At 44.3% G+C, this 24,980-nt stretch overlaps 1 protein-coding gene across 2 annotated transcripts in view; it reads left to right on the forward strand.

Moving 5' to 3' along the window:
- Positions 1 to 217: 217 nt before the first annotated feature.
- Positions 218 to 24,980, forward strand: part of TEDC2 (tubulin epsilon and delta complex 2) — a 36,148-nt gene continuing 11,385 nt past the window's right edge. The window contains exons 1-7 of one of the 2 annotated variants that reach the window (XM_044303967.1): positions 218 to 303; positions 2,687 to 2,758; positions 2,900 to 2,998; positions 5,413 to 5,471; positions 17,645 to 18,119; positions 18,332 to 18,385; positions 20,599 to 20,677. In XM_044303967.1, the coding sequence (XP_044159902.1) occupies positions 2,730 to 2,758; positions 2,900 to 2,998; positions 5,413 to 5,471; positions 17,645 to 18,119; positions 18,332 to 18,385; positions 20,599 to 20,677 (795 nt within the window). In that variant the 5' untranslated portion in view covers positions 218 to 303; positions 2,687 to 2,729. The remainder of the gene's footprint in view (positions 304 to 2,686; positions 2,759 to 2,899; positions 2,999 to 5,412; positions 5,472 to 17,644; positions 18,120 to 18,331; positions 18,386 to 20,598; positions 20,678 to 24,980) is intronic. The other variant, XM_044303968.1, reaches the window with a different exon arrangement.

The raw sequence follows: 24,980 nt of genomic DNA on the forward strand, positions 1-24,980 counted from the left end.
GAATGTAAGAAAAACCATTCAAGATGCTAAAAAAACGCATGTCAACATTCTAAAGTATCAATAAAGTTCGGTTAAAAAAAAAATCTCCCGCCTTCTGCGCTTGAAATAAAAGACGCCCACTCATAGGCTATTCGTCCTCGCTCTTGGATGTATTACGTTCGTTGATTGGCGAAGCGGTTAGGCTTGCCCTGCATAGTAACGGTTGCTAAGGCTGGTAGTTCTCGCTCCTCTACTTCCTCTGGGCTGATGGTCGGGTTCTTTCCCGGGCGTTCTGCGGTGTGAACTGCAGGATCTGGCGGGCAGGTAATGGGCACAACTATGGCTACCGCCGTGGGTTCGGTCTTTGGCGAACTGTATAAAAGTTCTGTCAGTCTTACTTTCTAGTCGATCCTCTAATTTAGTTCACTTCCGGCTACAGGTGACTACTGTCTGCAATGACGTCATCACTGTCCCCTCCCACCACTTGCAGCCATCAGAGAGGACTCTTACATGATGGCTGTGGGTTATACATTTTTTATTTTTTTTTATTTGAGAAGAGGTTTTTTTGGGAGAAAAAATGGCGCAAATTATGGACATTCATCACATGATAGTCGGCAGTTGTAAAACTGGCGCAAGTGCCATTAATAACTGAGCCATGACCGCGATGGCAGATCAGAATATGTCCTGGTGGTCCGCGCTGACTTGTAATGGGGTCCGCCTGATTTCCGGTATTTCTGATGCGGTGTAGACTGTGCTGTTCTTGCTGGCAATAATATCGGTAGCAGTGATGAGCTGGGCAGTGTGAACAGAGCCTGACCGCGCTCCCAGGGTGACAACTAGTGTTGAGCGAACTCGTCTAAAGTTCGAGTTCAGGTTATCTAAGTATCCCGTTATGGATTCTAAATTCCGTTATGGTCGGTGGTAGCGGAATCCATAACGGGATACTTCGATAACCCGAACTTTAGACGCCGAACTTAAAACCCAAGTTCGCTCAACACTACTGACAACCTGAGATGTGGGGGGAAATAGCAGAAGAGTAATAGTGCGGTAAACGCGACATTCAAGAAATTACTGCAACGGGGTGTCCCTCAGCTCGCCATAGACGTTACGTTTCCGTCAGCCGATTCTGCAGAACTGGCCGACCTGTTACATGTGAACTTGGCAGCTGGAGGCAATCAGCCCCAGTGCCACCATGTGTCCCCCAGTGCCACCAAGGCAGAAGCATCATGCCTGGTAGATGCCAGCTACCACAAAGTTGCATAACCCGCATACTGCTGTAAACTGGCACTGAGCCCTGATCCCACATGTATAACAGAAAGTTAGGACATAAAGTGCCACCTAGGCTGTAAGTCTCGCCCCCTCCTCTGCACCAGTGTGACCCGTCATGTCATCCTCCAGTGCCAGCACATGGTACCAGCAGTGGCTGGCATCACCTGTTACACCAGCCTCACTCCCCAGGCTCCTCACCTCCTTGATCATGTCCCGCTTCTGCTTGACATCAGGATCCGCAGGCTCCTTGCCCACCACTCCGATAGGCTCTTTGAAGGGCCAGGGATTTAACCTGCCCGGGGCCTTGCCCCTGCCCTGCGCCCACAGTCGTCATTCTCCTCCTGGATCTCCCCCTTGATCTGCTCGGGCGGCTGATTCAGCGTGTGGTTGGCTTCCTGCAGCGCCCTCTCGTGTTCCTCCCGGATCCAGGCAGGGGGCGAGGCGACCCCCGTCCTCTTCATCCTGCAGCCTAGGACCAAAGGGGGTGCGCTGTGGAGGAGGCTGCTGGAAGAACACTCCACACTGAAAGGCAGCAGACTGCCGACCGGCATGGCAGCTGGACGCGCGCACAAAGTTTCCCTCAGTGGAGTGCAGCAAGGTACTGGCCAGCGGGTGACCACGGAGCGGTGAGTTAGCAAGCACTTCACTCCTGCTGCGTGGTCACATGACACAAACAAATCCTCGATGCAAAAAAAGTTTTTGGTCGAATTACTCGATTTGATCGAGTAATCGTTTCAGCCCTAGTCCAATGTTCATACGTGCCCGCATTGCTGACAAAAATAAAGTTTTAATATATTCAAACGAGCCTCTAGGAGCAACGGGGGCGTTGCCGTTACACCTAGAGGCTCTGCTCTCTCTGCAACTGCTGCGCCCTCTCCACTTTGAATGACAGGGCCAGGTGTGATGACATTTGCACTGCCTGGCCCTATCAAAGTGCAGAGTGCGCAGTGGTAGCAGAGAGAGCAGAGCCTCTAGGTGTAACGGCAACGCCCCCGTTGCTCCTAGAGGCTCGTTTGAATATATTAAAACTTTATTTTTGTCAGCAATGCGGGCACATATGAACATGGGTGCAACACAGATGCCTTCAGCTGCCAAGGTCAACCAGTGTCCTAGGCACAAAACTGGTGACAGATGCCCTTTAAAGGGGTTATCCAACCCCTATAATGCCCCCCAAAATGCCAGAGCACCTCATACAGGTTATACTTATCCCGGCACCTGCGTTGCTCATGATGCCCGCACGGCCGCTGCTACATTTCCCAATAGCAGGCCGCGACAGGATTGTGCCTCGCGGATGATGCAAGGCAGGTTTGTTTCTGTCGCGGCCTGCTATTGGCTGGATCCTCCCCATGCGTGCGACGTCATCAGAATATAAGCTGTTGTGGTTTCTTTTCTTTGCTTACCTAGTATTGTGTTCTTCTGTATTTTTGTTTCCCCTTAGGTGACAGAGGACAGAATTTTCTTGGGCTGGATCAGATGCCTCCATGATGTTGTCTTCGGCCTGCTCTCACAGGTACCGCCAGTCTTCAGATACCTATATACGCTAATTGCTTTTCCTTTTTCTGACCCATTTATTTTGTGCATTGTATCTTACCTGACGTTGTATGTAACAGAATGCATCTGCTGTACTGTACATTCATCTCTGCTCCCACAGGCTGCTGTCCCTGCTGAATCAGGCCCTTCTTAGGTGTAAAGAAGAAGAGAAGCAGCTTGAAGAACAGCTTAGGCAGTGGCGATCACTTCTAGACAACTGGTAGGTCTTAGAATTTTATTTTATTTTAATTCTGAGGTTACATGGACATAGTTTTAGGTCATACCAACAATTTGCCATGACTTACCGTATGTCATGATGAACTCTTTGTCATATAGAAGATCAAAAAATATCACATCGTTTGTCTAGTCTACATGTATAGACAGCTTAAAAGTGTAATCTGCTGTGTACCTGGTGTGTGCCAGTATGTGTGACGGGCCCTGCAGGTGTCACCTAGCCCTTAAAGCTCTTAAAGGGGTATTCCACATAGAAGACACTATTTTCTATCCACAGAATAGGGATAGCTCACTGTCGTGGGTCCAACTGCTGGGACCCACTTTGATCTTGAGAATAGGGGTGCTGTTCCCCCATCCTTATAGAGTGACAGTTGCGGGCCGCAATACGGGCACAGCCGTGTGCACGAGGCCTCAGTTAGTTATCCCTTAAGCTGTCCTAGAATATAGCAATGTTTTGTTATTCTGTGATCTCATACATCAAGGATGGCCAACCTGAAGCTCTCCAGCTGTTAAAAAAACTACAACTCCCAGCATGCCCACACTGCCTACAGCAGGGCATGGTGGGAGTTGTAGTTTTACAACTGCTGGAGAGCCGCAGGTTGGCCATTCCTTTCATACATAATGAAATGGAAGTACAAAGTGTGCGATTCTCTTAGGTCTTTTTCACACGGGCGTCCCGGATTTTCTCCGGATGCGTCGCGTGTGCATTGCGGGAAAACAGAGCCAGTAGGCACGCAATTGCAGTCAGTTTTGACTGCGATTGTGTTCCGATGTTCAGTTTTTTTTCACGCGAGTGCAATGCGTTTTGCACGCGCGTGAGAAAAAACTGAATGTGGTACCCAGACCCGGACTTCTTCACTGAAGTTCAGGTTTGGGTTCGGTGTTCTATTCACTTTATTATTTTCCCTTATAACATGGTAATAAAGGAAAATAATAGCATTCTTAATACAGAATGCTTACTAAAATGTGGATTGAGGGGTTAAAAAATAAAACATTTTTACTCACCTCATCCAATTGGATGAGGTGAGTTAATTTATTTTATTTTTTTAACCCCTCAATCCACATTTTAGTAAGCATTCTGTATTAAGAATGCTATTATTTTCCCTTATAACCATGTTATGAGGGAAAATAATACAGTGAATACACTTTTTAATGGGGTCCGGGGTTGCTTTCATCCCTATCGTCTCCTAGCAACCATGCGTGAAAATCGCACCGCATACGCACTTGCTTGCGGATGCTTGCGATTTTGTAGACCCATTCATTTCTATGGGGCCTGCGTTGCGAGAAAAACGCAGAATATAGAACATGTTGCGATTTTCACGCAATGCACAAGTGACGCGTGAAAATCACTGCTCATCTGCACAGCCCCATTGAAGTGAATGGGTCCGGATTTAGTGCGGATGCAATGCGTTCACCTCACACATTGCACCCGCATGGAATTCTCGCCTGTGTAAAAGGGGCCTTAAAGTGTCTGTCTCAGTCCCAGTAAAAGCATATGGAGACCATTAAAGGGCGTCTCTTGCTGTAATAACCAATGTAGAGTGACGCTGAGAGGAGGACTTTGACTTGTTAACCTGTAGTGGTGGCTGCAGGTAGAATGTGTGGTGCACCACTTTTCCCAGCTATGGCTACATACAAATGACTGTATGTATTTTGCGGATCTGCAAAATACAGATACTGTCGGTGTTGCATCTGCATAATTATATATTTTTTTGCATTCCCATTGACTTCAGTGGGACCGTGGTCCGCAGTTTGTGGCCAAGTGTAGAACACGTTGTATCTATTTTGTGGAATGGACATACGGATGCCGAAAGCCTACGGATGATCAATGGGCTTTCCGCAATGCAAACCCCTGACCTATAGATGTCAGTAGGGGTCGTTTATTATCCTGAAATACTCCTATATTAGGCGTATTTCAGGTGCAGATTTCGGCGCTACGGTTAGTTGCACCGCAGTCTGACTTTTGCCCACTCACGCCAGCTCTAAGAAAAAAAAAAAGTGGGCGTGGTGTGGAAGGGGATGGGTCTGGCTTACATTTAGACTGGTGCTGGATGTGCCGATCCACCGCCAGATGTAGGGATTATTAAGACCAGCATCTAAAACTTTGGTCTTAATAAATGATCCCCCCCCCCCCCCATGGGTCCGCCTAAAAAATAAAAATACGGATGGCACACAGACCGCATCCACAGTTTGCAGATCCGCAAAACTGACATGGTTGTGTACATGAGGCCTAGATCAGCAGATAGCAGGTGGTCTTAGGACCAGAACCTGCAGAAATCCAGTGATTGCCCAGGGATCTTTCTTCTGAAAAAACGGTTGTCCTTTTGAGAAAAAAAAACCTTTCGAAATCTTCAGACAGTGGCGTTCACTTTTTTTTTAATATTTTTTTTTATATTCCAGTAGGGATAATGAAAGCTGTGATCTCTTGAAGCAAGATGAAGTAGCAATCGAGACTGAAGGTGAGTGATTTGCTATTACTTTAGAACTGATTGTTAATTCTGTTTTAGCACATCTCCTCTATTGTACTATTTAAAAGTGCCCAAAAAATGGTATTCTAACCCAAAACTGTACTGCAGGTGATAAGGCTAGGCTCTCCTGTATGTTATTTACTGTAACCTAATGGTACGAGCCAGTGGTTAGGTGAATGCACGGTTCTAAAATAGATTTCTAAAGTCAGGTTCACACTTTACTTACTATATATTTACATTACATATTTGCAGTGGTTTTTATTTTTCAGCAGCTGCCAGGTGTGAATCGGATTATAAGGCTGACGGCTACCTGCCGTTTTGCCACATGTTCTGTCAGTTACATGGCAGGTTAGCGGTCTTTTGCTGAGACTCTTAATTCTGAGGTTACAACCAGTCTAGCGGTACTGTGCTGCAGTTTTTTTTTGTTTTTTTTTTAAACCGGAAGAAAAAACGCGTGTAAATTGGAGAAATATTCTTGTCAGATTATGGCTGCTACTCTAACATCGGATTTACTATGCATAGTCATATACTTCAGAAAATGGGGGACATTTTATTTAGGACTCATGCACACGACCGTGTTTTTTGTCTGCATTTTTTGCAGGTCTGATGAGGACCCTTTCACTTCACTGGGGCCGCAAAAGATTTGGACAGCGCTCCATGTGGGATCCGTATGTCTGTTTCGCGGCACCCGCAAAAAATTAGAACATGTCCTATAGTTGTCCGTTTTACAGACAATGATATGACTGTTCTATCGATGGCAGGACGTTCCGTTCAGGAAAAGACAGAACACACACGGCCGGTATCTATGTCTTGTGGACTGCAAAAATGACTACGGCCTTTCGCCATGGGAGGAGAGGGGCATATTGTTTCTAGGCCAAATTCAATCACATGGAATGTTTAAATCTTTTACCCAGCGACAGGAAGAGTTTGGCCTACCCAAAACGGCATTTTTTTCAATTCCTCCAATTAAGACATACATGTCAAACGCAATTTCCAAAGGGTATTGTAATTGTCGCCTCTCCTCCTGTGGTGAAACAGTTACTGGAGGGCAGGTCTGCCAAAGGCCTGATATCCCGACTATATAAATTTATAATTGACGCCAATGCCTCCTCAACTCCCTTGGTGGTAAAAGGAAAATGGGAAGAGGATATAGGGACAATATCTCAAGAACAATGGACTGATGTTCTGGCTTTAAAGAGGACCTTTCACTACAATAAAAAATCTAAACTAACTATACAGACATGGAGAGCGGCGCCTATCGATATCCCTGCACTTACTATTATCCCTGGGCGCCGCTCCGTTCTCCCGGTATAGGCTCCGGTATCTTCAGATTTTTGGCTCAACTGGGAGGAGCCTGCCGGTGTCTCCATCTCCCAGGCTGTAGTGCTGGCCAATCGCAGCGCTCAGCTCATAGCCTGAGGTTTTTTTTTCTCTCAGGCTATGAGCTGAGCGCTGCGATTGGCCAGCACTACAGCCTGGGAGATGGAGACGCCGGCAGGCTCCTCCCAGTTGAGCCAAAAATCTGAAGATACCGGAGCCTATACCGGGAGAACGGAGCGGCGCGCTGCTCTCCATGTCTGTATGCTTAGTTTAGATTTTTTATTGTAATGAAAGGTCCTCTTTAACTACTAGTCTTACACTGAACGAATCTCAGAGATTGTCTCAGCTATACTTAATACACAGAGTGTATAGAACCCCCAAATTTCTATTTAAATAGGCGCACGACCGGACTCCACATGCCCTCGCTGTGGAGCAACAGAAGCGACATTGCTTCATATGGTTTGGAATTGCCAAAAATTGGGAAGATGTACGTGAAATCATAACAGTTACTACTCAGATAAGATTGCCTAATGATCCCAGAGTCTGTGTATTGGGTATACTGAATTCTCCAGGAATAGACGATAAAACGTCTCTATGTATTCACAGAATGCTGTTTTCAGGCGAGGGTTTTAATTACTAAACATTGGATACTGGGAAATCCACCCAACACAGGAATATATAAATAGGTTGAATACAGTTTTACGCCTTGAAAGGGGGGTTTATGTCAAAAGAAAATGTCCAAACAAATTCCTGTCAATATGGAAGGGCTGGTTGGAAGCTTCATTAGCACTGACAAGAGATCGCATAAGAGGGCAATTATCCCTACTGGGCCACTTACCTTAACACAAGCTGTCTAATTGGGAAAGTCGCACAACCACTTTAATATTAGCTCTCATTGAATGGCCTTTTAGAGATTTGATAAATAAATAAAAATGATGTACCGGTAACTATCTCTCTGCGGGATCAAACAAAGGGGGGGGGGGGGGGGATCTGAGGTTGGTTGGACGTTAAGTAGTTATTTAATATTATTTTTGTAATGTCCTGTATTTTTATAGTATCAAGTTTCTGTCTATGTAACTTATATTACGCTGACTCGATGTTACTATAGTGATGGATCCATTATGTTGTTAAGAACTTGATGGATAGACTGACAGGATCTTTGTTATTGTACACAAATCTTTATTTTGTTAATAACTTTATTGACAATCAATAAAAATGAATTCTGATAAAAATAAAAAAAATGGCTACGGCCATGTGCATGAGCCCTTAAAGAGAGGATTCACCTTTTTGAAGCGATTTTACAGTTTTGGAAATGGCTCATGGCCTCAACCCTGACGTAGGGATGAGCTGATCGCTACAGGTCCAGCTTCTCAAACCCTGACACTGGGTTCACACCTGAGCGTTCCGAAAGGAGCGCTCTGTATGTGCGATTGTACCGGCGTTTACAATCGCGCATACAGAGACAAGCGAACGCTCATTGTCGCGCGTTCCTGAATGTCTATGTACGGGAACGCGCGACAAAACGCCCCAAAGAAGCTCATGTACTTTTTTGAGCGTAGGGCGTTTTACAGCGCGATCGTACGCGCTGTAAAACGCCCAGGTGTGAACCATTCCCATAGGGAATCATTGGTTTCTCCTTGTTGAGCGTTTTACAGCGCGTAGGAACGCGCTGTAAAACGCTCAGGTGTGAACCCAGCCTGATGGTAAGCTTTTATTGCTGAAGGAGGCCACTGCTGGCCAGACACTGGAAAAGTATTAGATGGCGGTCATTCAATGTAATGCATGGATGGGCCAGATCCAGGGGTGGCCTGAAAACTTAGTGGCCCTGGAAAAATAAAATAAAAGTGCCCTATTTTGTAGTGGGGCTCAAACTGACAGGGTCAACGGAAGTAGACGGGGTCATCAATACCGCATTGCAGCACATTGTACCACAGTGCATCATTAAATACTGCCCCAGCAGCACAAAATACCTCCACAAAAACTGGCCCTCTTTGGTTGCCAGTAGGGATGAGCGAATCAACTTCAGATGAAAAACATCCGAAGTCGATTCGCATAAAACTTTGTTTCAATACTGTACGGAGCGAGAGCTCCGTACAGTATTAGAATGTATTGGCTCCAATAAGCCGAAGTTATTACTTTGTGAAGTCTCGCGAGACTTTGCATAATAACTTCAGAAATTGATTTATACTGTAAAAAAACATTTCCCGAACTCTGGTTCGGTTCCAAGGTACCACTTGGAACCGAATCAGAGTTCGGGAAATGGTGCTTTCAAAACTTTTTATAAATATATTGGGGAGGCAGTACAGAGATCTCTCCCATCATCTATTATCCCCAGGACTGTGACGAGGGGACATCCTCTGCGTCTGGAGGAAAGAAGGTTTGTACACAAACATAGAAGAGGACTCTTTACGGTAAGAGCAGTGAGACTATGGAGCTCTCTGCCTGAGGAGCTGGTGATGGCGAGTACAATAAAGGAGTTCAAGAGGGGCCTGGATGTATTTCTGGAGCGTAATAATATTACAGGCTATAGCTACTAGAGAGGGGTCGCTGATCCAGGGAGTTATTCTGATGCCTGTTTGGAGTCGAGAAGGATTTTTTTTTACCCTAAAATTAGGAAACTTTGCTTCTACCTCATGGTGTTTTTTCGCCTTCTTCTGGATCAAGTTACAGGACAACAGGCTGAACTGGATGTACAGATGTCTTATTTCAGCCTTATAAACTATGTTACTATGTATATCCGGGAGGAGACTGACAAGAGGACCTGGACATAAATGTGACCTTTTGAAGCCACTTTTAAAAATAGGATGGGTTAACCTTTGTTCCCATGTGGCTCTTGGCTCCTTTTCTGGTTGACTTCTTGAGAATGGAGAGACAGGCGAGATGCTGGTGGGTGACGTCACAACTGTGCCCTCCTGCTTCACTGCGTCTGCTAGTGATTGATTACAGGGGTCAGGACAGGGTGGGGGAGCGTGCCACTGAAAGGTCTCCGTCCTCATGACTATTGCCTGTGTAACTGCTCTATTCGTTCCACTGAAGCATGTACTGTGTTTCTGGACGGATTATGGCTCCAATATCATGTCCAAACCGGACAGGACGACAGTCAGCCCTAATAAATATATATTTAATACTCTTGGGACTAGAAATAAAATATGACTTGAGAGCTGCCCATTGTTTTCAAAAGTCACATTTATGTCCGTATTCCCTTGCCGGTCACCTCTCTGATTATAGTACTCTCCTACCGATGTATTACCATCACAAGGAAGTGTAACCAAGTCTTGAAGGGGTTCTGCAGTTTGTTTTAACTGATGATCTATCCTCTGGATAGATCCTCAGCATCTGACCGTCGGGGGTCTGACACCCGGGACCCCCGCCGATCAGCTGTTTGAGAAGGCAGCGGCTTTTCACTGTTTACCGCTGGCCCAGTGACGTCACGACTAGTATCAGCTGGCCTGGGCGCGGCTAAGCTCCGTTCACTTGAATGGAGCTTAGCCCCACCTAGGCCAGTTGATACTAGTCGTGACGTCACTGGGCCAGCGGTAAACAGTGAGAAGGCTGCGGCGCTACTGCGAGCACCGCTGCCTTCTCAAACAGCTGATCGGTGGGGGTCCTGGGTGTCGAACCCCCGGTGATCAGAGGCTGATGATCTATCCAGAGGATAGATCATCAGTTAAAACAAATTGTAGAACCCCTTTAAGACTTCATCGGAGGTAATAGGGTTAAACATCTCCGGGGTTTATTACTGTAATTCTGAGACTGACATTTGACTGTAAAAAATTAAATAAAAATGAAAGCCGCAGGGTACTGCCCCCGTTCCTGAAAAGCTATTTAAATCCACTTAATATTCGTCGAACTTGACAATATTACGCTGAGAAGATTGGAAGCCCTCACAACAGGACCCATCTCGGGGACAGGCTCTGTAATACGTATTTAGATGAGAACAAGGTAATGTATGCTAATTCCCCGCTTGGCGACAAGTTCTCTTCTCCCGGTTTTGCGAGCAGAAGAAATAATATTCCGCTTTTCTATTTATAGAGCCATTTGTCTGGGAAATGAGATTCTTTTAATCAAAATGAATGCCCTAATTTGATGCCTGAGTGTAATTCGTGTTTTTTTTTTTTTTTTTATTCAGTGCATTCCAGCTAGTATTGTTTTTCCTCTGTTCACACAGACGCAGCCAGGGTTGCCCTCTGAAATCTCTAATTATCTCTTTTTCAAGTGGCATTACAATACTCTGAAACCCATCTGCCTGGTACTACAGCGTCTCGGTGCAGCAAAAGGAGGGAACGGCCTTTTATATCGTGAATGCAGAATAAGCAGATGAGTGCTGCTCACACTTTCCTATACGGCGCCTCTACTGATCCGCTTCATCAAATAGCAATTATCATGTAGACAAAGTTCTTTACTAATATGCTTCACTATAAAGGAGTGAATAACATTCCTCAATAATAAATTTTATTGATGAATCATTATAAAAAAAATGAACAAGAAAACAATAAATATACAAGTAGGGAATACAAAAAAATATACCTATGCCCACTGTATTGGGGCACTTCATATGGGTGGATAGCATTGGCGCGTATTTAATAGGTAGATTCAAAAGCCACTTATAGTCATTGATGTAATAGTGATGTGTGTTTTATTTTGACCTCGTCCCGTCTTTTATCCTTTGGTTAGTAATCGTGGCACGTCACTAATAGGAATAGACTCACTAGTCACGTATTTTCATTTTTAAGCAGTTGTGAGATATATACAGACGTGGACAAAATTGTTGGTACCCTTTGGTCAATGAAAGAAAAAGTCACAATGGTCACAGAAATAACTTTAATCTGACAAAAGTAATAATAAATTAAAATTCTATAAATGTTAACCAATGAAAGTCAGACATTGTTTTTCAACCATGCTTCAACAGAATTATGTAAAAAAATAAACTCATGAAACAGGCATGGACAAAAATGATGGTACCCCTAACTTAATATTTTGTTGCGCAACCTTTTGAGGCAATCACTGCAATCAAACGCTTCCTGTAACTGTCAATGAGACATCTGCACCTCTCAGCAGGTATTTTGGCCCACTCCTCATGAGCAAACTGCTCCAGTTGTGTCCGGTTTGAAGGGTGCCTTTTCCAGACTGCATGTTTCAGCTCCTTCCAAAGATGCTCAATAGGATTGAGGTCAGGGCTCATAGAAGGCCACTTTAGAATAGTCCAATTTTTTCCTCTTAGCCATTCTTGGGTGTTTTTAGCGGTGTGTTTTGGGTCATTGTCCTGTTGCAAGACCCATGACCTGCGACTGAGACCAAGCTTTCTGACACTGGCTAGTACATTTCTCTCTAGAATTCCTTGATAGTCTTGAGATTTCATTGTACCCTGCACAGATTCAAGACACCCTGTGCCAGACGCAGCAAAGCAGCCCCAGAACATAACAGAGCCTCCTCCATGTTTCACAGTAGGGACAGTGTTCTTTTCTTGATATGCTTCATTTTTTCGTCTGTGAACATACAGCTGATGTGCCTTGGCAAAAACTTCGATTTTTGTCTCATCTGTCCACAGGACATTCTCCCAGAAGCTTTGTGGCTTGTCAACATGTAGTTTGGCATATTCCAGTCTTGCTTTTTTATGATTCGTTTTCAACAATGGTGTCCTCCTTGGTCGTCTCCCATGTAGTCCACTTTGGCTCAAACAACGACGGATGGTGCGATCTGACACTGATGTTCCTTGAGCATGAAGTTCACCTTGAATCTCTTTAGAAGTCTTTCTAGGCTCTTTTGTTACCATTCGGATTATCCGTCTCTTAGATTTGTCATCAATTTTCCTCCTGCGGCCACGTCCAGGGAGGTTGGCTACAGTCCCATGGATCTTAAACTTATGAATAATATGTGCAACTGTACTCACAGGAACATCTAGTTGCTTGGAGATGGTCTTATAGCCTTTACCTTTAACATGCTTGTCTATAATTTTCTTTCTGATCTCTTGAGACAGCTCTTTCCTTTGCTTCCTCTGGTCCATGTCGAGTGTGGTACACACCATATCACCAAACAACACAGTGATTACCTGGAGCCATATATATAGGCCCAATGGCTGATTACAAGGTTGTAGACACCTGTGATGCTAATTAGTGGACACACCTTGAATTAACATGTCCCTTTGGTCACATTATGTTCTGTGTTTTCTAGGGGTACCATCATTTTTGTCCATGCCTGTTTCATGAGTTTATTTTTTTACATAATTCTGTTGAAGCATGGTTGAAAAACAATGTCTGACTTTCATTGGTTAACATTTATAGAATTTTAATTTATTATTACTTTTGTCAGATTAAAGTTATTTCTGTGACCATTGTGACTTTTTCTTTCATTGACCAAAGGGTACCAACAATTTTGTCCACGTCTGTATATATATATATATATATATATATATTGTACTTAGTCCCGTGTAGAGAGGCCCCTTGGTATTCTGCTCATCAGGAATATTAATTTCAATATTATTTGTCAATCCTAAGATCGGTCTCCACATTATTCCACCTCCTTCGCCAGTGCACATGAAAGCCTTCCGGCGGGGACGCTTCTCTCCTTCTCCATGGAGACGGCGTACTGGCGGCGTCATATGACGCTGGACCGTCACGTGTCTCGGGGGCGGGGGAGAAGTGAATTATTCTCCAGCTGAGAGGATGGGTCATGCGCCGTAACATGGCTACTGTGAAGGTCATGTGATATGCTATGGGGCAGCTCATTGGTGGAGGCCCAATTTAAGGTAGATCCCCATGTATAACCACTCCTCCTGACGAAGCTAGGAACGCGAAACGCGCCTAGAGGATCCCCTGCCACTCGCACTAAGGTACTTCAATAGAAACACTGGATTATTTAGTCACTCTAACTTTGTATTGGCCAGTCTTTGTCCCTTCTCTTTATTGCATCTAATGAGCTGGTGGTGCAGTCGGTTTTGACATCACAGAGAGGCACCATTTTGATTTTGGGGGGGGAAGGACTTATAGGAAAGGCACCTATCCTGCACCTAAGGGTCCATTCACACGTCCGTGTGTGTTTTGCAGATCCACGGATGCGTGGATCCACAAAACACGGACATCGGCGATGTGCGTTCCGCATTTTGCGGACCGCACATCGCAGGCACTTAATAGAAAATGCCTATTTTTGTCCGCAATTGCGGACAAGAATAGGACATGTTCTATATTTTTCGGGATCGGAAGTGCGGATCCGTAATTCCAGATCCGGGCAGCACATTGTGCTGCCCCATAGAAATGAATGGGTCCGCAATTCCGTTCTGCAAAATGCGGAATGTAATTGCGGACGTGTGAATGGACGCTAAGTTTGTAGAGATCATGCTCCAATTTCATGGATGCTTTTAGGTTAGATATGTTCTAATAAATATACGGGCACTACGAAGTTGGATTTGGGTGCTGCATAATTACTTTACATATTAGTGAAGTGCAATACAGTGGCATGGGTATATTTTTTTTGTATTCCCTACGTGTGTGTGTGTGTGTGTGTGTGTGTGTGTGTATATATATATATATATATATATATATATATATATAATGTGTGTGTGTGTGTGTGTGTATATATATATATATATATATATATATATATATATATATATATATATATATACATATATATATTGTTTTCTTGATCATTTTTTATAATGATGTATCAATAAAATTAATTGATTAAGGAACGTTATTGACTCCTTCTCTATATTGAAGCATATATAACTGTGGAGTGTTCCAGTTATGCTTCATTCACTCGTCAGTGTTCGGTCAGTGATTTCCATCAGTGATTTTGAGCCAAAACCAGGTGCGGCTCTAAACGCAGAACAGGCGCAGATCTTTTCTTTGTACCTTATGTCTGTGGAGGCTCCGCTCCTGGTTTTGGCTCACAATCACTGATGGAAATCACTGACCGAACACTGACGTGTGAATGAGGCTTTAAGGTAATATTGTACCTAAGTGTATGATCTATAAGGGTGATTACAAAGTTATCTACTAAGACACTTACTGATGTATTGTGATTGTCCATATTGCCTCCTTTGCTGGCTGGATTCATTTTTCCATCACATTATACGCTGCTCTGACCACCCTGCAATCCAGCAGAGGTGGTCTTGCTTGCACACTATAGAAAAAGTGCCAACCTCTCTGGTGGCAGGGACTGTGGGAGTGCACATAGGCTGGAGCTTGTTCCTATAGTGAGCAAGCACGACCACTGCTGCTGGATTGCAGGGTGGTTGTAACCATGGAAACGAAAAGTGTATAAGGCGATGGAAAAAATGAATCAAGCCAGCAAAGGAGGCAATATGGCCAATCGCAATACATTATTAAGTGCCTTGTAGTAACTTTGTCTACATGATAAATGCTGTTTGCTGAAGCGAGACAACCCCTTTGATTTAATTATTTAACAAACAATCCCATGCCTACCATTTCCTGGTCCCCCACCAGTCTTCGTTTACTGGGGAGCACCGATGACCTGACGACACTGCAGCCAATCACTGTTTGTAGTGGTCATGCGTCAACACCAGGGAGGTCACCACTGTGACTAGTCATCTACGTGCTTAATGACAGAGATGGCGCTCTAATCCATCTCTGTCAGTCCCATAGAAGTGAATGGAACAGTGGTCACACGTGCACTACCAGCCAGTTCACATGATGACTCCATTCTTGTTATCGCTGGGGGTCCCAGCGGTCAAACCTCAGCGATCAGACACTTAGCCCCTCTTCAGGATAAGTGTTCTCTGTCAGAAAACACCTTTTAGGCCTCATGCACACGAGCGTTCCGTTTTTTGCAGTCTGCAAATTGTGGATCCGCTTAATACGGGAGCCGCCTGTGTACCTTCCGCAATTTGCGGAACGAACAGGTGGCCCATTGTAGAAATGCCTATTCTTGTCCGCAAAACGGACAAGAATAGGACATGTTATATTTTTTTTTTTTTTTGCGGGGCAACTCACTCTGTGTGCTGTCCGCATCTTTTGCGGCCCCGTTGAAGTGAATGGGTCCGCATCTGAGGCCACCAAATCTGCGGCTTGGATGCGGACCAAAACAACGGTCGTGTGCATGAGGCCTTAAGGTGTCCATTATTTAAATAAGCATGTTGTTGGCAGAAAGGGGACCTGAGGTATCGGATTGTGCCATAAATATAGATTTAGCTTTAGCAGGGAATGGAGGACAACACGCATCATATAGCCGAGAATATGTTTAAAAGACATGTTTCCCTTTTAAGAATGCCATGGTTCTAAATCCAGCTCCCTGAAATGAGTCCTGGGTAATGGCACGTGCCACATGACTGCTGTCGCTTTACTTAGTGGGAGTTGGTAGCTATGGATCGTTTGAGCTTTTTATAGCATTACTATGTTGTAAAAGCTGTGAACTAGTATCTGCAATGCTCTTTTCACGCCGAGGAGTATGTGGAGGAGGATTTTGATTCGTGTGGGCGGTTCTTCTCTAGGAAATAGAAATTGCAAACGCTTACCCTTGAATTACCCGTTCTGAAAAAGCCATTTTGATAATGCATATACAATGCACGGGTATAATCTTACCCCATGAGACCTGATAGAATTGACAGTAGAACTGAGGTTTCCTTTTAAAGGGACTCTGTCACCACTTTCTAACCCCCACTTTTAAAACTATAGTTCTGTCCATGGAGCCCCTGTGATTTCAATGGTGTTGTTATATGCGAAATCCGCAGGCTCGTTTTGATAAAAAAAAGCTTTTAACTAACCTGTCAGTCATGAGGATAAGGTGCCCAGGGCGTTTCTCCCGGTCTGAACATGCCGCCAGCCGCCGCCGCCGTTGGTGCCCAGCTCCTCCTCTGCCTTGAATTTGCGCCGCCTGAATGTCAAGAAATACGCCTCCGGCTCTCCCTCAGTCCCCCCTCCTTCTTTTCTAAGATCCCGCGCGTGCGGCAGTGTTCGCGTTATCGGGAGGTTGAGCGAAGTGCGCATGCGCACTTCGCTCAATGAGGCTGAATCGTAAAGTCTGCACGGGCGCATCAGGCACAGGCCTGTGCGCACGCGCGAAATTTTGGAAAAGGAGGGGGGACTGAGGGAGAGCCGGAGGCGTATTTCTTGACATTCAGGCGGCGCAAATTCAAGGCAGAGGAGGAGCTGGGCACCAACGGCGGCGGCGGCGGGCGGCATGTTCAGACCGGGAGAAACGCCCTGGGCACCTTATCCTCATGACTGACAGGTTAGATAAAAGCTTTTTTTATCAAAACGAGCCTGCGGATTTCGCATATAACAACACCATTGAAATCACAGGGGCTCCATGGACAGAACTATAGTTTTAAAAGTGGGGGTTAGAAAGTGGTGACAGAGTCCCTTTAAGTCCTGTGTCTAGGAGGGCAGTGATGGCTAATCTCCAGCTGTGGTAAAACTACGACTCCCAGCATGCTCCATTTATTTCTATGGAGTTCTGAGAACAGCCAAGCAAGGGGGCATCTTGGGAGTCGTAGTTTTACCACAGCTGGAGTGCCGGAGGTTAGCCATCATAGTTCCAGTGTGTCAGGTCCATATAGCATCTCTATATATACACAGAGGGTATTTGAGAATTGCTGTCCAATATGGTAGCCACAATACGGCTTGGGACCCTCATCATGATCTACATCCACCTGATGATGTGTGGTCCATCACTCTTTCACTTCAATATCGGTGCCTGGTTGCCGATGGGTGATACAGCCGCAGCCTAATGTAATGTAGAGGAGAACCCTCAACAATTTTGGTTCTGACCCACTGCTGGTTTCAGTAATGCTATGGCATACTTGGTGACATTGGTGCACAAAGTGTCATTGTTCTAGCCATGGACATTTTTAGCATATGCTTATTTTATTTAAATTTTTTTGTTAGCAGAGATCCAGCCATCCCCTGAGGATCTACAGGAGGTGGAACTGCTGAACAAAGCTCTGGAGAAAGCCTTAAAAGTGAGAGGAACCAGCAAGACAACCTCCCCTGTTAATAAATCCCCGTCTTTTGACCAGGCACCATCTTCTTCTCCAATGACCAAGGAAAAGCCCGTTAAAGCTTTAAGTAAATTAGCAGAGAAAGGAACGAAGCCGGTAACCTACCCACTGAACCCTCCGTACAAAACTGTCCCCGACAGGAGAAGGGTCCAGAGGGCCGGGCAAAGGACAGCAAGCAATAAGCCTACACGTTCAACACCTTTAGAGCCACCAGCTCCAAAAAAAATCAGTGGTGATGAAGGCAGGCATCCAGAGACGAAGACTAGCACCACTCAGCCGTGCAGTGCATCGGCGAAACCGGTCTCTCCACCATCGGCAGAGATTTTGCAGTCAAGAAAACCTTCTACTTTGAAGGAAAAAGGGTGAGATTCATTTCAATTGTATATAGGAGTAGGAGTCTCGTATGTCCTGCCCAAAGGAGTTATCCACATGGACAGCGTCTTGTCCGGTGTGTTTAGCTTTTTTTATTTTTATTTTTTTAATGACCACCAACAATCTGTAACCTAAATGTAATTGTTACTGTTTTTAAGCACTGCTTCCTTATGGGTCGAATAATTTCTTCTCTTCCACGTAGAGCATCCCTGAAACTGCCAGTAGAATATGAGCAGGCATATGTGAAGAACAACAGGTGAGATGAAATCCTATGTGTTTATTGGCTGCGCTGTTAAAGGGTTTGTCAGTTGGATAAAAGAATTCTTAGAAAAGGAGCAGAATAGGTAAAAGGGGTTGTACAGACAGTACATATTGATGTCCTTTCCTCAGGATATGTAGAAGAAAATTCGGGTCAGCAGTGGCACAACCAGAATTTAAGGTAAATTTATAGCTTTTATTTATTCATAGTTTCCACAGATTACGCGTTTCTGGGCCAGAACGGTCCCTTCTTCAGATGAAGAGACATAATCCTCAGGATAGGTCTTCAATAGCTTATTAGTGGGGATCCGACTCCCAACACCCCCGCCGATCCGCTTTTTTAAGAGGAGGCGGCAATTGTGCGAGCGCTACTTCCTCTTCAAGATTACACTGCCATCATCTTGGGAGTCTCGGCAGCGCATTGTAATTACAAGTGCTTGTTCCATTCACGTGAATGGGATGAGAACTCGTAATTGCACTGTGCTGCCGCTGCAAACCAGACGGCGCTCAGTGTAATCGGGAAGAGGAAGCGGCGCTTGTACAATCGCCTTCTGCTCTTCAAACAGCTGATTGGGAGGGGTGCCGGGAGTCCGACCTCCGCCGATTCGGATTTTGATGACCTATCCTGAGAATTGGATATCAATATGTACTGGCTGTACAACCCCTTTTAAAAATAAAACAAGCAATACTTACTTCACATGTCTTTTGCCGTTTTGAAGTTTACAGAGTCCTCTCTGGTCTCTTCTTCCTGGTCCCTCTGAAAATGCAGGAAATGCCCGCTCAGCCAACCAGTGGCTGACGCAGGCCAGCGCTGCAGCCAGTGATTGGTTGAGCACCAGCTGGGACCCGGTAAGCATTGGAATTTCAGTGACTGGAGAACAGACAGGTGAGTATTGCTTCTTTTATTTTAATTTTTTTTTTTTTTTTTTTAACCCTTTCTCTAAAAATGTTTAGCCACTGGACAACCCCTTTAATGTATAAAACACATGAAATGTACACTTACTGACAAATTATGGTTATGGATTTATTGACTTTTTTGCTTTTCTTTACGGACATTTCCAGTAGAAAATTACTAAAATACTTAAAATTCTGATGCATGTTCCTAATAAAAGGGATATTCCGGTTGTTAAACATTATCCCCTATCCACGAGATAGGGGATAACTATTAGATTGCTACCACTAGGACCCTCACCGATTTTATGAGAATGAGTACCCGAAATGAACAGAGCGTCGGGTCATGCATGTGCACTGCCTCTCCATTTATTTCTACGGGATTTCCAGAGACAGCAGAGTACAGTGCTTAGCTATTTGCGGATGTCCCCTAGAGATGAATGGAGCAGCAGTGTGCATACTTAACCTGCTCGGAGGGGTACGGGGGTACCTGTTCTTGTGATCAGTAGGGGTTCCAGCAGTAGGACCCCCACCAATGTAATAATTATCCCCTATCCTGTAGACTGGAATATCCCTTTAAGTGCTCCATATCTCCAATATGGATGATAACTATTCTCTTCTCTATCCTCTGTGACATCAGGGAGTGCAGCTCTAAAGCACAAAACTGCTGTTCTATGAGGTGAAGTACTGTGCACTGATGTACAGTTTCAATATTTGGGTGATGCTCTTCATATTTTACAGCTGAACACAGAAGCAGATGGTGAACACAGCTTTAAAGGGGTTAGTCTTAGACAGACAGTAATGGCATATCGCTGGGATCAAGTGTCTAACATTGACTGTAATGAGTCACTTTCCTAGCGGCACTGCCACTCTGTTCTAGGAAATGGCCAATGATCAGACATTGACGATTGCATATCTTAGTGATATGCCATCAATGCCTGTCCTTAGACAACCCCTAAGGATGCAGTACTTAGAAATATATTTTGTGTATATGTATGTGTGTGTGTATATATATATTTATTTATTTTTATATATATATATATATATATATATATATATATATATTATTGCTTTTAAGAGGTTTTAGATAATTATATATTTTTTTCTTCTGTTACACTTCTGTAATAGCAGCAGTTTTAGTTTTTCAGTCGGCCCAGCCCTTCTGTTTTTTGTTTTTTTACATATGACCCATTCCACGTTAGATTCCCTTACAAGGACTGCATTCAAGTCTTTTATGTTCAGTGTAATAAGAGGCTGTGAGGAAATTGGGTTTGGTGATTCCACACTGAGATAACCATACTGTTTTCCTGTGATTTATAGATTATGGGAGAAGTTCTATGCAATTCAAGACCATCTTCCTGCTTCCAGACCCTCATTTATACAGAAGCTGCAAACAACTGTATCCTGTTCCTGCTGGGTGACGTAAAAGCTCTGCCCAATGGTCCTTGGAGAATAGGCCATTGTAAAACGTACTGGGATTCTGCTAATAGATGTATATCACAAGCCTCATCCTGCAATCCCAGCTGCGAGACTGGCATTAGAAATGAAGCCAGCAAAGCTGCCTGCAGGAATAGATCTTTTAGATGGGGCGACTATGTGACTGTCTGTTTGTATCAGCGCCACATTATATTCATTTATGCGAATATCTGCACGTCTCTACCCACAGCACGGGTTAAATGCTGTACTCTGTATTACTGTGCATGGATATTCTCTATTTGCCAACTGAAATCCTGTATTTCAGCGCCACGTGTTTTCACATATTGATATTATTACAGTACAATTGTTAGGCTCTGTTCACATCACGTTTTGTTCTTTACACGTCAGTGTTGTACAGTACCTTGGGAGTTTTCACGAGGCGTACCTCTGACGAAAGCCACTGTGTAACCATACAGTGACCAGTGGCAAACATTGGCTATTGACCACAATGCAGAAAAAAAAAGTATATAGCATGTGTTTTTTTTGTCTTTGCAGTGGCCCAGTGTACATGGGAAAGAAAGAGCAGTCTGCTGTGCTTTCCTATACAGTAAGAAAAAAAAAAAAAGAAGAATCAAGCAGGCGAACATGTTGAGTGTATGTGCTATACATATGCCGGTTGTAGTCATAGGCCTCCATTGACCCGATGGAGGCCAAGCTTGCCATTTTCGACATTCTGTTTTAGGCATAGAAAGCAAGGGAGCTGGCGTAAATTTAGGCGAGTGCCTCTACATAACTTAGGCGTATTAAGTGCCAGTGCAGGGTTATTAAGACCAGATATTTCTGTGCCCATTTTGCTAAATACCAATGTTTAAACGGCAAGTGCACTGGAGGCGGAGCTTCACTGTAAAGTGCTCTCTGCATTTAGCTGCTTCAAAACCCCTGACCCCTGAGTGATCGCTGTATCATCCAGCTAGGAAACCACTGCAGCTGTCACTCACGGCTCGGGGGAGGGACTGTGAAGACGCTCAATGTAGAACACATCAGCGAAGCTCCGCCTCCTGGGCATTTGCAGGAGCAGAACCTGGCAGAATAAAACTTTATATTCACACTACTCCTGATGATAAAAGCTCCACAAAAGGTATGTTTGTCCTGCTCCCCCCAGCTCCAACCTAGTGCAGTTAGAAGTTCAGCATAGTCACAATCATAGTTGCATAGTTAATACGTTTGAAAAAAGACATACGTCCATCAAGTTCAACCATGGGATAGGTGGGTATGCGAATCCCAAAAGGAATTGAGACTCAGATTTCTACATGGTTTTTATAAGCATTTTATAGTTTTTTTTAACTTTTAAGAATTTGTCTAAACCCTTTTTAAAACTGTCTACTGTTCCTGCTGTGACCACGTCCTGAGGAAGTCTATTCCACAGATTCACAGTTCTTACAGTAAAGAAGCTTTGATGCTTCCAGAGACTGAACTTTTTCCTCTCCAGTCGGAGGCAGTGCCCCCTTGTCTTTTGAGCGCATTTTTTTTGTATGGCCTATTTCTATATTATATTTGTACAGGTTAATCATGTCCTCCCCGCTTAGACGTCTCTTCTCAAAACTAAATAAATTCAATTCTTTTAATCTTTCTTCATAACTAGGACCCTCCATGCCCCTTATCAGTTTAGTCGCTCTCCTCTGTACTTTTTCCAGCTGCAGTGCGTCCTTTCTATGGACTGGTGCCCAGAACTGGACTGCGTATTCCAGATGAGGCCGCACCAACGCTTTGTAAAGTGGTAGTATTACATCCCTGCCCCGCGAGTCCATGCCTCGTTTCATGCATGCCAATATCCTGGTGGCCTTAGAAGCAGCTGATTGACATTGTATGCTGTAATTTAATCTACCATCCACAAGGACACCCAAATCCTTCTCTATAAGTGACTCCCCCAGTGTTACATCCCCTAGGACATATGAAGCACAGAGATTATTACTACCAAGATGCAGAACTTTACATTTGTCCACATTGAACCTCATTTGCCATGTTGATGACCAATCACTGAGTGTTCAAGTCAGCTTGTAGTTTATGGACATCTTCCATAGACTGTACAGTGCTACACAGCTTAGTGTCATCTGCAAAAATAGAAATGGTGCTATTAATCTCATCCTCAATATCATTAATAAATAAATTAAATAATAGAGGGCCCAGCACTGAACCTTGGGGTACAGCACTTATAACCTGGGACCATTCTGAATAGGAATCATTGACCACAACTCTCTGGACATGGTCCTTCAGCCAGTTTTCAATCCAATTACAAACTATACTTTCCAAGCCTATAGACCTTACTTTACCTATTAAACGTCCATGAGGGCAGTATCAAAAGCCTTTGCAAAATCCAGAAATGCTACATCCACAGCCGCCCCTCTGTCCAGGCTTCTACTAACCTCACTACATCCACAGCCGCCCCTCTGTCCAGGCTACTACTGACCTCCTCATAAAAACAAATCCGGTTAGTCTGACAACTTCTGTCCTTGGTAAGCCCATGCTGGTTATCACTTTTATAATATTATTTACAGTCACATACTCCTGTATATAGTCCCTTCAAACATTTTTCCCACAACAGAAGTTAAACTGGTCTATAATTACCTGTGAAGGACCTTGATCCTTTTTTGAATATGGGCACCACGTTTGCCTTGCGCCAATCACTTGTCACTGTACCAGTACCTAGAGAATCTTAAAAATTATAAACAGGGGCACAGCAATGACTGTTTTTGAAATGCCCTTTATTTTGTCTTTTATTGACCTTTTTACAGTAGCTGTAAGCCATGGGGGGTTTAATTTTAGCCGTTTATACTTGTTACCTAAAAGGAATACATTTTTAGTGCAATTACTCAATGTGGATTTGAAGCTCTCTCATTTATCCTCAGTATTATTATGTGACAGTAGCTGCTCCCAGTCTATGCCCTGAAATGCTGCCCTCAACCGAGGGAAATTAGCCTTTTTGAAATTCAGTGTCTTTGCTCTGCCGGACAGAGTTTGCTTCTTATAGTTTAGGGGGAATATAATTATGTTGTGGTCACTATCACCTAGTGTTTCTTGAAAAGTAACATTGCCAACAAGCTCTGCATCATTAGAAATTACCAGATCCAACAGAGCATCGCCCCTAGTGGGAGCTTCTACAAACTGGTCCATAAAGTGGTCCTGCAGAACCATGACCCCAGTCAATGTCTGCGAAGTTAAAATCTCCCATTAGGACCACTGTACCAGCCTGTGCCGCCCGCTCTATTTGGTTATATAGTTGAGCTTCTATCTCCTCTATGATTTAAGGGGGTCTATAGATTACACAAAGTATTATTTTTTTCAGTGTTTATATCCCTTTAAACTTCCACCCATAAGGTTTCCACATCCGCACCCACAATTGCCTCTTTCACACTTGTCTTCAGATCACTCCTCACATACAGGCACACGCCACCACCTTTTCTATTGACCCGGTCTTTCCTAAATGGTGTAAAACCCTCAATATTAACAGCCCAGTCATGTGAAGAGTCCAACCATGTCACACCAACGACATCTATGTGTATTCTAGTACCATAGCCTCCAGCTCCCGCATTTTTCTAGCTAGACTTCTGGCATTTGTGAAAATACATTTTAAATTACTTTTACATGTAAAGTGAATATCTAGGATTTTGGGGTTACCTTGGTTGATGTTTGTATGTAACAGGTTCTTGTTACCAGCAGGTCTATTTTTCATAAGTGTATTGTTATGCTCAGTCTTCCTACTTTCCTCGCTAACCCCAGCCCCCACTAAATCCCCACTGTCCCCTTCTATAACCCACTCTCTATCTACACCTACACTATCTACCCCCTTATTAGTATGACACCTCCGCCCCCCCAGATCCTAGTTTAAATGCTCCTCCAGCCGTCTAACCATTTTTTCCGCCAGGGCAGTTGCACCCTCCCCATTAAGGAGCAGCCCATCCCTACTGTAGAGCCTGTAACCGACCAAGAAGTCGGCCCAGTTCTCCATGAACCTAAACCCTTCCTTCCTGCACCAGCTTCTGAGACACTTATTTAACTCCCTAAGCTCCCGTTGTCTCTCTGGTGACACTCGTGGCACTGGTAGTATTTCTGAAAACACTACCTTGGAGGTCTTGGACTTGCGCTTCTCACCTAGTTCCCTAAAATCATTTTTAAGGACCTTCCATCTTCTACTGACTTTGTCATTGGTGCCAATGTGTACCATGACCGCCGGGTCTTCCCCAGCCCCACCCAGCAGTCTGTCAATCTGATCCGCAATATGCCGAACC

Source organism: Bufo gargarizans, chromosome 8 (genome assembly GCF_014858855.1).
Source record: "Bufo gargarizans isolate SCDJY-AF-19 chromosome 8, ASM1485885v1, whole genome shotgun sequence".
In the NCBI taxonomy this organism is placed as follows: Eukaryota; Metazoa; Chordata; class Amphibia; order Anura; family Bufonidae; genus Bufo; species Bufo gargarizans.